This window comes from Carassius auratus, chromosome 34 (genome assembly GCF_003368295.1).
Source record: "Carassius auratus strain Wakin chromosome 34, ASM336829v1, whole genome shotgun sequence".
NCBI lineage: Eukaryota > Metazoa > Chordata > Actinopteri > Cypriniformes > Cyprinidae > Carassius > Carassius auratus.
In genome coordinates this window covers 3,866,892-3,880,112 of record NC_039276.1, presented here as the reverse complement: position 1 = coordinate 3,880,112, position 13,221 = coordinate 3,866,892, and the positions used below count along the sequence as shown (strand labels likewise).

Sequence of the window (13,221 nt, the reverse complement as noted above, 5' to 3'; positions counted from 1 at the left end):
GAAAAATGCCCATCTTTTGCAGCATCCTTTCCCATGTTTCCTTGCTCATGTGCTTGTTTTGGGGCCTCAGTGATATCTTATGGCCTAAAGTGGTCTCACTCTTACAGGTTATGCCACCCCACAGGCTGACTGGAAATCCAGCCGTGAAAGAGAAGGGCTGATCCCAGACCCCCGTTTTCCCGCAGCTGCGCCCCTCCCTGTCCCCATGGCGACAGGAGGCCATGCCCCCGAGACGGATGTGTTGATCAACCTGCATCAGGTGAGAGATGTCAAGACCTTGCCTGCTGTTTTCAGGCTCCGTGGCTTTTAGTCATACTGCTTTGGGCCTGTTACACAAACCTCACACCTGCAGCCGTGTTGGTTTTGCGGTGCTGTGTAGCAAAAGCACAGCTGCAGGTGGAGTCTATTTTTGCATTGCATGCTCAGCTGAAAAACTATGAAAGTGCACTCTTCATCTACAACTATTTTCAGTATGTGTTTCAGAAAAACAGTATAGAATATATGAGTGAACTACTCACTTAAAAAAAGAGTTTCATACGTTCAACACGCAGTGACAGTTCTATTTTTGCAATTCAGTAAATAATTAAAATGAATGTACAATATAAATTAATCCACATGATTCAAGGAATATATAACTACAGTTTGAGTTATGTTTAGATTAATTGGAATTTGAATATAGATACTCGTGACATTAATGTGATTTCAAGTCTTTATGAGTTCTCAATTGTTAATATCTGTTACATTTATTATTAATAGTGATTTTTAAAGGAAAGACTATGGAGGCTTTTTTTATTTTTCTTGGATTTTTGAGGTTATATTTTAAAATTAGGATTTTTATTTTTCAGGATTGTGAGTTTACATTTTATAATTGCCACATAATTGTGACTTTATTTCACAATTCAGGCTTGCAACTTCATATCTCACAATTCTTCTTAGAATTGTGATTTTATTTAGGTCTGGCTTTTCTTTGGCAATTCTGAGTTTATATCTCACAATTCTGACTTTTTACAGAGAAGAAAAGTCAGAATGGTGAAATATAAACTTTCAATTGCAAGAAAAAAAGTCAGAATTGTGAGATAAAAAGTCGCAATGACCTTTTTTAATACATATGCAGTATATGTTATCCTGCGGTGAAAACAAGCTTACATAAAATACTTCCAATAAATTTAACCAAGAAATCATCTTATTTTTTATACACCTTTTGATCTATCAAAGTCTGTCTCTCTCTCTTTCTATATACACTCACCTAAAGGATTATTAGGAACACCTGTTCAATTTCTCATTAATGCAATTATCTAATCAACCAATCACATGGCAGTTTAGGGGTGTGGTCCTGGTCAAGACAATCTCCTGAACTCCAAACTGAATGTCAGAATGGGAAAGAAAGCTAATTTAAGCAATTTTGAGCGTGGCATGTTTGTTAGTGCGAGACAGGCTGGTCTGAGTATTTCACAATCTGCTCAGTTACTGGGATTTTCACTCACCACCATTTCTAGGGTTTACAAAGACTGGTGTGAAAAGGGAAAAACATCCAGTATGCAGCAGTCCTGTGGGCGAAAATGCCTTGTTGATGCTAGAGGTCAGAGGAGAATGGGCCGACTGATTCAAGCTGATAGAAGAGCAAATTTGACTGAAATAACCACTCGTTACAACCAAGGTATGCAGCAAAGCATTTGTGAAGCTACAACACGCACAACCTTGAAGTAGATGGGCTACAACAGCAGAAGACCCCACCACTTATCTCCACTACAAATAGCAAAAGAGGAAACTACAATTTGCACGAGCTCACCAAAATTGGACAGATGCAGAATGTTGCCTGGTCTGATGAGTCTCAATTTCTGTTTTGACATTCAGAAAGTGAAAATTTGGCCAACATTTCTAAAGAATGCTTTCAGCACCTTGTTGAATCAATGCCACGTAGAACTAAGGCAGTTCTGAAGGCGGAAGGGGGTCAAACACCTTATTAGTATGGTGTTCCTAATAATCCTTTAGGTGAGTTTATATATATATATATATATATGGTAATACAGTACATATTATTACAATTTTAAAATGACTTTTTATTTTAAATATATTTATGTTTTCTGATTGAATATATTTTAATTAATAATTCAATAATTAATTAATAATCACGTGATGCAAAGCTTAATTTTCAGCAGCCATTACTCATTCTAATAATTCTAATATGCTGATTTGCTGCTCAAAAAATAAAAAAAATCTTATTACTATCAATGTTAAAAACAATTGTGCTGCTATTTTTTGTAGAAAGACTTAAACTGGAAATGGTTGCTATGTAGTTTCCTGAGCGACGGCAGGCTGGGCTCTGGTGGAGCAGGTGTTGGGTTACATGTGATGGCTGGGGACACAGGACTGTGCACAGGACAATAGCGTCAGTCTGACCTCCGTTTCATTTGACACTTGGGATGCACGGATCTCAGTCGGTGTGTGCAGATCTGAATGGCCCTTTTTGTGGATGCCTGCATTGCATGTGCGAAAGAGAATTTTTCCCCTTATTCAGAGACCTTTAGTGTGAATAGGGCTGCACAATTGATTTGCGATATGGCCTTTATTATTTATTTTGTCAATATATTGTAATATTTTTCAAATCACATTGTGCAGCTGTATTTAATCTAAATGAATACTTTGATATGTTTGCACTTATATTTGACACAGCTTTGGTCCAAGCAAGCATTAATCAGATGTATGGCAGTAGCACAGAGCAGGAAAAGGCTGTTTAAATCAAAGTCACATTCTTTAATGCATTCAACTGTCAAACTCCATTACAATTATGCAACACAATGTATATACAAATAAAAACTGAAAGCGACTGTATCTGAGATAATCTGTTATGTTGACAAAAGTGTAAAAGAAAATTCATATATCATCATATTTCTATTGTAGTCAGGGCTCAGTAATAGGGATACATTCTGCTGTTGTTCAATTTCTACTTCTCCTGTCAACATTTCAACCCCAATATTGGGGCCCTACAAATTTCTACATGTGTAATTTAGATTTTTAATTAAACATTTTCTTCACAAGTAATATATATATATTTTAATCATTATTTTTAAGGATAGCTTGAAAAAAATTTTTTTTTTTTACCCGTTTTTTTTAACAGGTTTGTCAGAACACTTCCCAACTCCTGATCTCATGTCAGTTCGTACATATTTTAGGAGGTGGCTAATTCGTACGAATTCATACAAATGACCTACACCTAACTCTGCCTGTAAACCTACCTGTCAATGGGGTTTAGACAGATCGTACAAAATTGTACGAGTGAGGTCATACAAAGTCGTATGAATTTGTAAGAATTAGCCACCTTGTGAAATACATACAAATTGGTCGTGAGATAGCATTGCTATTAGTCAAACAAACAGACCCGTGTGGTTTATATAGCCACATTGCATTCCTCCTTTTAATTTAAGTGATGACATTTATATCCACATATAAAAAGAATAGCGAATGAGACCTTTTGGACCACCTGCAGTTAAACTAGAGGCATCACTGATAGTTTACATGTCCTCAGATGTAAGCATAGAGAATCAGGGCCAGCGTTTTAAAAGATCTGCCTCGTCAGAGGCATTTTGAGATGGTGCTAATTGGTTGATGTTCGGTGTCGTCCTGTGGTGCTGTCAGCACAGGCGCTGGTGGATCCTCTTTTATTAATGTTAGGCTTTAAAGGGCAGCTCGGCTTTCAGAGGGTGAGGCACATTACAACATCTGATGCAAGGCTCTTCTGATACTACAGAAAAACAGAATTATTTTGTTTTTATTAGTGATCAAATCTTAATTAAAATTAGTTTATGAAGTAAATTAATATCATTTTAGTTTTCATGACCGTTTTCTACCCTTTCCTTCTACCCTTAAAGCTGCTATTTGTATTTTATTTTGGTTAAAAATGCTCCAAAATCTATTATTGAGCAAGTACATTACCTCCTTACCTTAGTCTGGTTAACAACGGTAAGCTTGTTGTATCAGAGTTTACAAATTTGAGTGGTTCAGGGCCTTCGTCTTTACGTCATTACATCATGTCTGTATTCATAAAGAAGGAGTCCCGGCTAGTAGGCTTCATCGCGTGTGTGGATGCTGCAGGTGGCAGATCATTTGTAGCCTCCTTATATCAGGTGGAACCATGAAACTTGTCATAAACAAAAATAAAACAGTGCATGATGCTAATGAAACACATCTAAAATTATATTCCAGTTTTAAATGTGCATCTGATTACAGATATGTGGGATTACACTGTACTTACAAAAGATTTGTATTTCAAAGAGAATGAGTTTTAAGGAACATTAATTTGCTTTTTGGGGTTAAAAGAATAATTTCTTTAGATGAAATTCGAATGGTATGACAATTAGAGATTAGACTGTACATAAATGTATATCTAGATATGACGCTTATACACGCTAAATACATGTAGTCTGGTGTTAACATTAACAATTTGAAAACAAAGTATAACAATGATAACAATTTGCACGGTTTGACGTGTTCAGAACTAACTTTGCGATTATTCGATTTAATCACCATTGGTAGCACGATTTCTTTTTTTTTTTTATAGTCAGAACAAAACTGCAGACATGGTACTTGTTCATATGACATTTTCAGGTGAATCTTCTTTTTTTACATTCTTCTAAGATGTGCAGTGGGATCTGTAATTCTAATGTAAATTGAATATTCACTCAGGGGCTTCGACTGACAGCCAACACATACACCTCCAAGCATTAAATTCATCCACGCTGAGGAGCCGTGCCGATGCACAACCCACATAAAGAAGATCATTCTGCAAATAACTGCAGTTGCATGTTTCAAACAGAGATGGTGACAAAGAGGAAAAACTTACAGACTGCAGCTTTAAAAATTAAATGGGTCATTACATGAGGCTTTTCTTTAACGCATTTATATAAACAGCTTATTCACGTATTAATTTATTATTTTTTATTTGTATTATTTAATAATGATAATTATAACTTTTCTGGTATGTTCTATCCATCTTACCTTACAATGACTGGATAGCATGAGATGTTTTTTTTTCTGCTATGGAATACAAATATATAAAAGGTAATTGGGACTTTTTATCTCACAATTCAAACTTTTTTTTCTTACAATATCTCACAGTTCAGACTTTTGTAAGAATCTATTTATTGCAAGTTATAAACTCGTAATGGTGAGTTTACATCTCACAAGCGTTAGTTTTTTCTTCGAATTCGAAGTTTAAATCTCACAATTCAGATTTCTTTCTCAGAATTCTGAGTTTAATAGTTTATATCTTACAATTTAATTCTGACTGTGACATTTAAACTAGCATTTCTGAGGGAAAAGTCAGAATTCTGAGATTTAAACTCACAATTGTGCGATATAACTCCATTTTGCTATTACCTTTTAAAAGTTGAAAATACTTGAAATTTTAAATTAGTTTTACAATATATATTTTATATTTTTATTCCATGGAGGAAATAAGCTTTCACAGGATAGGCCCAGTCTCAGAATACTTAATAGATGTTTCTGTGTTTGAACATATTCATCATTGTTATTTCAGACTTCATAAGTCATTTAAATGCTATTTTTGGACGAGCCCGGATGTTTTGAGTTACAGCATGCTTTCATAGTGCTGTGGACTCTCACAAGATGAGGGAAAATTTTAATTTTAAATGCATCATAATGATTTGTTATAAATAAACATACTGTTATTAGTACCCATACAGGAGGCACTTAGGGCCTGTTTTCATGAACTCAGTTGACATATTGTGAGTAAGTGTGGTTGGATCGTTTTAGGCAGCAATCTGCTCACCCTGGCATCCGATAGCAGATTAATTGCCTGTTGTCGACCTGTATGTGGCTGGCCATTTGGCATGTTGTGTCTGGGTTGTAGAGATCATCATATTATGTTTCATGAGAGTGAATCGAATGTTTAGTGATAAAATAGTGTGCAGGAGGCAAACTATTACAAAATCAACATATTAATGCTGCACATGTGTGACTTTATTGTTTTCTAAAGCAATAATCAACATTCCGTATGTTGATGCAGACTCCCCACAAGCAGTGCCTCCTCTCTGAATTGACAAAATCAGCACAGAATGCAGAAATCAATAGCAGTAAGTGAGAGGATTTGGCCAGACGGAGGAAACAGAAAGTGTTCAGTGATTGATGCACTGATGTTTCAGTTCAGGCCAGAACTGCACGCTGATTTCCCACACGCAAATATTTGACCAAATGTTATTTATACTTTCCATAAAATCCAGTGGCAACAGGACACAGAGTTGTTCTTGAAATTATGGTGTTCCATGACAATTCCATTTTGATAAGTAGAAATAAATGATATACCTTAATTTTTGCTGTACAACTTAATTGTGAACAGAAAAAAATAATTAGTTTTTAGTTTTTAGCTTTCCATTTAATTAATTGTATATTTTAATATACATCATTTCTTTTTAAGGACATATTTGTCCCCCAGGAATTTATTTTTGGTAATGGCAAAACTGAGTTAAAGCTGTATAAAACCAGTCAGGCTGAATTTACGCTTCTGCTTCGTGGTCCAGAAGAGTGACTCAGAAACTCTCCTTCACCCTATACAGACGGATGTGTGAAGCTTTGCTGTGAATGGAGGCGTGACATTCAGCGAGTTCCTTGCACTAAACTGTTAAACTCACTTGAAAAAGGACAGAACATTTTATAAATAAGTATTAAAGCTGTACAGTGTTTCCACACACGCCTGAATTGGCCCTAACAATATGTGCACATTTAAGTTTTTGTATCTTATTTCAGCTACACATTGTCAAAAAACATCCAGTCTAAACGTGAGTCGAATGAATGTTTTTTATTAGTTTGTCGTTTGTTAGATTGAGAGTTTGTAATTTTATCTGACTGCTTCACTCAACAAATCGACTCATAATGAGTCATTTGTTCATGAATTAGAACACACCCTGTCTAGTTGTCAATTTATTATTTGCTGAATTTTTCTATTTCATCTAATTCAATTCAGACAGCAAGCTCAAAACACTGGGAAAATATAATTTCTTCTGTGGATTCGGTAGCAGCGAAGTGAACATTGAAGCAGCATAATGAGTCATGCAGCAGTGAAAGAAACTAGCGAAAAATGTGTATGCTAAAGTCACAGTTTTTGTCAGGGCAGCTCAATGATGATATATCGTTAGTTTATACCTCTTGTACATAAATGCACATTTTCCCAAGCCTTTGTTTGTTTATGAGCAAAATAAGAGATGAGATCCTAGCATAGGATGGACTGTCCCTGGAATAGATGTCTTGTCCTAATCGGTCCCCTGAGGTCCCCGCTAGTGTTATCAGTGTTTACACTGTATGGGGTCGAGGATCTCTCTATTCTCAGTGGTCTGAGCTCATGTTGTCATGGTGATGATGATCTCATAGCGCTGTGTACAGCTGGGGTAACCCCCCCCCCCAATACTGATGCCACCTGTTCAGGTGGGGAGGGGCAACATTGATCTTCTCCTTAAAAAAGTTACAGAGTGTGGTTTACTGTACAGAAAGAGAAGGATATTATTCAACGCATGTAATTTGTTGCAAAGTTAGATGACTTGTAAACAGACTTGCATGCTTGAATGAACTGATGCATAATGGGAGATTAACTTAGATTTGATTCTTATCTAATTCTTGATAATTAAATTCTCAGATTCAGATTGGAGATTTTGACAATGACATTTTTAATCATCTCCTAGTTAGTTCAGTAAGAGATGGGAATTTGGTCATTCTAATCCTGTAACATATATATATTTCATGTGTTAATTTATTGGTCATGTTTTTATATATAAATATACAGTTCATAGTTATATATATAAGTTGCATGAACCTTAAGTAGGAATAAAAAGATAAGAGTTTGAGTTTGCAGTATTGATTTTATTAGTTATGTACTACTACAGTATTTGTTATTTTTAATTACATGCAACATTATTCTATGTGCTGATGCAATTTCACCTGAAACAAGAAGAGACGATGGGACATCTTCAGCAGCCTCACCCCCTTTTTAAAATAGCCAATAGGGTTTTGCTTATATCTGATCGTGCCAGAGCTGGTGAGCTCGTTAAAGCCGCATTTAACAGCCAGAGTCTAATAGATTACCCCCTAGAATCAATATTATACTCTTAGTAAAACAAAATAGTTGTCATATTCATGCTGAGGCTGTGTAGTTGTAAAGGTTTTTAATATATGCCGACTGACGCATGTGATGCGTTCCGTGCGATTGCATCTTTGGACCGGAGCCAAAGTCCGGATCAGATTATGTGTGCTGTAGGGGTGTAACGGTTCACAAAATTCACGGTTCGGTTCGATACGATACACTGATGTCACGGTTCGGTTCGGTTCGGTTCGATACGTTTTAGATACAGCAAAATGTAAAAACATCTCAACTTTTCAGAATGCCGCAAGCGCACCGCGGGTCATGTGACAAGAACTAACCAATCAGCTTCATCCTTTCCCGTAACAACGTTGAGAGCTCAGCCAAGATGAAGGATCAGCTGATCATAGTTGTATATGGATTGCAATTTTGAAATAAATTTAGTAGCAGAGCTACTGCAAGCGATTTTTAGAGCTGCAAATCCATTTATCCTTCGCTGAAATTTCCGCGTCTCATGGAGAGAGCACGTCATTGTTGCTTAGCAAAGACAGACGCCTCATGAGCGCTTCTGCCCAAGTGCTTTGGAAAGGAGGAGAAAGACGCGCTTAGCGTTTTCCATGCGTTTTTAGGCACGATATGTGAACGGCCCCTAAGGCGCTCGCTCACTCAGCACGCGCTGAAGGCTCGTTGCAAAATGTCGAATGCCTTTAACAGACCAGAAATATAAGATCCTAAAATAACCAACAGGTCTGGTGTTTGGGTTGGATTCCCTGTAAGCTATAGTTTCTAAATGCTGCAGGGATAGTTTGCTGCGTGCATGTTTCTCCTTTTTTTCGTCTTTTCCCAGATAGTACTGACGCATATATCCCAGATATTCCCGCTGGTGTTTTTTTTTTTTTTTTTTTTTATTCCCGCTGGTGTACCCTGTCATGTTGCAGATGCGACATACCGTTGTTTTTTTATCCACCACTCTCTTGCCATCACCATTATAGCTTAAAGGGAATCCAAAGTGCACCCAAACACCAGACCTGTTGGTTATTGGAGGATCTTCTCATTTCTAGTCTGTTAAACGCATTGGCTATTTTGCAACGAGCCTTCAGCGCGTACTGAGTGAGCGAGCGCCTGCTGAGTAGCCTAACATAAACATATAAGATGGTGTTTTTTTCTTCTTCGGGAGTGTCAGGGGCGTTGCCTGTTACGTTGTTTGGGTTATTGGGCTACCTTGTTGAACGCATATCATTATATTTCTCTCTCTCTCTTTTTTTTTTTTTCAAATATAATTAATTACTCCAACGAACCGTTCGGTATACATAATGCGTACCGCGTACCGAACCGAAAGCGTCGTACCGAACGGTTCAATAGGAATACGCGTATCGTTACACCCCTAGTGTGCTGCCATTGTTCTCCTTGAAACAACAATGAAAACCAGACCTCATTTGCATCAATCGAAAGCATATTTACACTGCATGAATCGACCCCTATCACCTGCAGTGTGCACTACGAGCCATCCACTGTAGAGGAAATACTACACTGTGAACAAGTGACCGATCTCAACGCTCTGTGCTTCAGCATCTTATTATAGTGCAGGGGGCAGGCGCTTCGGATTCTAGAGAGCATTTGATTGGTCAGAAGATTTGATTAGAAGATGAAGTATGATGTTAACTGCAAGCTTTGAATGCTTATATCTTCTAAGTGCGAATTTTATCATTGTTTTGGAGCACACTGCCTTATAGGTAAACTTAATACTAACATTTTGATGCTAACAGCCAAAAAACTTTCATTTGGATTTCATGGGGAATTTAATATACTGTTAATAATTGTCTTATGTGTTTTTGGCATTTTAAAATATTTATATTTAGCTTTATTTTATTTCAGTTTTAGTATTTCAACTGCTTGTGCTAAATGTTGCTGCATGCAACCAGTAAATGTATTGCCTATTTATTGAATTTATATTCATTATTGTGCAGCAAATTTAGTTCAGACTGAATAATGAAGTTAACAACTAAATAGATTTACCATAAATTGTTTACATAATTACATTGTTTACGTTTTGCTGAGTCACTGTAGATTGTCTGTATTTTTTCTTCAATACTAATAAAAAAAAAAAATAATTATAAAAATGCGAATGGTCGCAGCTGTAGCTTCAATGCTTCAGGAACACACATTTAACCTGCTTTTGCCATCTATTTTAATATCCTGGAGAAAATAAAGCAGACAATTTCTGCCTGAAATCTCCTCTCTTTTCAAAACTGTGTAATGAAATATTTGTCCATAGTGAGTCATCGCTGGTACTGTGGAAAGGGCAGATGCTGTGAATCTGGCCGTAGTGTTGTAGTGAAATGCCAGCAGTGAGTGGATGATCTGGGGTTTTTAAGGAGAGGAAGGCGTCTCTCCCTGCAGCTCTTTAATGACGCTAATGGAGTTGTTTAAAAGCCAATGACTCACGATTACAAGCTTAAACAAAACATCTCATTTACATCATTCTCTTCTCACATCACTCCTTGGCAGCATCTGTGAGCTTCATTGTTGTCAACAGTCTTGTGCAAAAGCCACATGTGTAAAGCAGCTCACTTGTTTTTTCTGCTGAGATATTTGAGCTGTAAATGCAATTTAGTTTATTTATTAAGCATGCTATAACTATTGTGCTTGTATTTACATTTTTGATTCCATTATGTAATTCTCAATGCTTCAAGGGATTGTTATTTATTCCATCACTAAAAGGGTAAGGTTTTGTTTTTAGTTCTCTACAACCTAGTCTTTCTATCACAATTTTCAATTAATAATTAGTTTAATTTAATTTCTGATTTAAAATGATTTCACAATTTCCAGAAAAAGTGTGTGGGCATGTTTTTGTGACATATCAGGACACAACTCCGTATAATGACATGGGTATGACACAGGTATTACAAGGAGAGGGTGACTTATGAGGACATAACCCATGTCCCCATTTTTCAAAATGCTTCAAAACCATACAGAATGAGTTTTTTTGAGAAAGTAAAAATGCACAAAGTTTCCTGTGAGGGTTAGGGTTAGGTGTAGGGTTGGTGTAGGGCGATAGAATATACAGTTTGTTCCGTATAAAACCATTACGCCTATGGGATGTCCCCACTTTTCACAAAAACAAACGTGTGTGTGTGTGTATGTGTATGTGTTAGGGCTGTGCGATATGGGGAAAATATAATTGCAATTTATTTGACAGATATTGCGATTGCTATTTGATATTGTCAATAATGTGCAGCACAGTACCCTGCTGATAAAAAAAAAAAATAATAAAAAAAAAAATACAGAAATTCTTACAATTTCCATGAAACCATTACAAAATACCTTTTTGTTTTTGACATTATTCCAATAGGAATTACTGTTCCTATTGGCTTGCTATTACTTTAATAGTATTTTATCCAATACTATTCCCATTATAACCCTGAAATCCTTTAAATTTTCAATTGTGTTTTGGGAGGGGTTCTATATATATATATCCAAATATATATATATTTATTTTATATATATATATATTTATTTTATATATATATATTTTTTTTCATCAGAGAAGATTATAATGGTATAACTAATTTTGAATAATTAACATAGTTACACAATTTCACTGGAAATGTAATTTTTTTATGTAAATAAAGAACTGTATTTCTGTAGTCAGTATGAGAGACATTCAGAGACACAGGCTGTGTGCGGTCTTCTGAATTTGGGATAGCGAACATGCAATAAGAGATGCTCTTGATATGCATTGTGACGCAGCTCTTGTAAATTATCTTTTTTGTTTGTCGTCTGTCTTTTCAAAGCTTAAATTACATAACGTTTTTCTTTATTTTCTTATTTTCTATGTAGAACGAGTCAATATTTTGTTCATTATCTGGCTTGGCTCTGTGTTCATCTTCAGTTCTCTCTTCACAGCAGTTCAGTCAGTGTACTGTTTGAGTACATGAATTACTCCGGGATATTGGTTTGTTTTAACTCAGAGGAAGTGTCAGACACATTAAACAAGTTAACAGCTCAAGTCATTTGTGGATTAATGCGTATTGGAGACGAGAACGGTTTAAAATTATTCAGTTTGATTCAGTGAACTGGTTCAACCGGTTTACTAAGAAGAACCGGTTAAATCAAATGATTCATTCGCGAACCGGATATCATTACACTGCAGTGAACGCTCTCACACGGAAGAGTAGACAATGCTGAATAAAGTCGTATTTTTTTTTTTTGGACCAAAATGTATTTTCGATGCTGATGTCACATGGACTACTTTGATGATGTTTTTCTTACCTTTCTGGACATGGACAGTTTCAATGGAAGGACTGAGAGCTCTTGGACTAAATCTAAAATATCTTAAACTGTGCTCTGAAGACGAATGGAGGTCTTACGGGTTTGGAACGACATGAGGGAGTCATTTTTGATTTTTGGGTGAACTATCCCTTTAATTTGGCTAACTATTGACCTGACCCAGTAGACGCCATAATCCCACTCTGTCTCTCTCTTGCTATATATATATATATATATATATATATATATATATATATATATATATATATATATACATATATATATATATATATATATATATATATATATATATATATATATATATGTATATATATATATATATATATATATATGTATATATATATATATATGTATATATATATATATATATATATATATATATATATATATATATATATATATATATATTTATTTATTTATATTTATTTATATATATTTATATTTATATATATATTTTTTATGGTGGGTGTTTACACAGTTGGCTAGATCAGGGCTGATTAGGGAGAACGGATGTGCCCTCACTCTATTGGTAAGTAAGACTGTCACTCAAGGCTGGAAGTCATGCATATGCTCTGGAACAGAGAAATATTGCGTCCACATCGCTTTTGCGATTAGCAAATTTTGATTTTGATCGCACAGCCCCAGTGTGTGTGTGCGCGGGATTGTGTTAATAACACCATTAGATATAAATAACACATTTTTCAATTAGTTATTCATACTCAAATATTAAATGTGTTAATCAATTTTACTTCTTTACTTAAAAACATAGAAACAAAGAAACAAAAAACTTTGCTACTTAAATTCCCAACTTTGTTAAAACTGTCAGGGATTGACTCTCTCTGTCC

At 35.5% G+C, this 13,221-nt stretch overlaps 1 protein-coding gene across 4 annotated transcripts in view; it reads left to right on the top strand.

Moving 5' to 3' along the window:
• Positions 1–13,221, top strand: part of LOC113052972 (anion exchange protein 3-like) — a 69,299-nt gene that overhangs the window by 9,355 nt on the left and 46,723 nt on the right. For all 4 annotated transcript variants that reach the window (XM_026217528.1, XM_026217525.1, XM_026217527.1 and 1 more), the window contains exon 2: positions 108–259. In XM_026217528.1, the coding sequence (XP_026073313.1) occupies positions 206–259 (54 nt within the window). In that variant the 5' untranslated portion in view covers positions 108–205. The remainder of the gene's footprint in view (positions 1–107; positions 260–13,221) is intronic.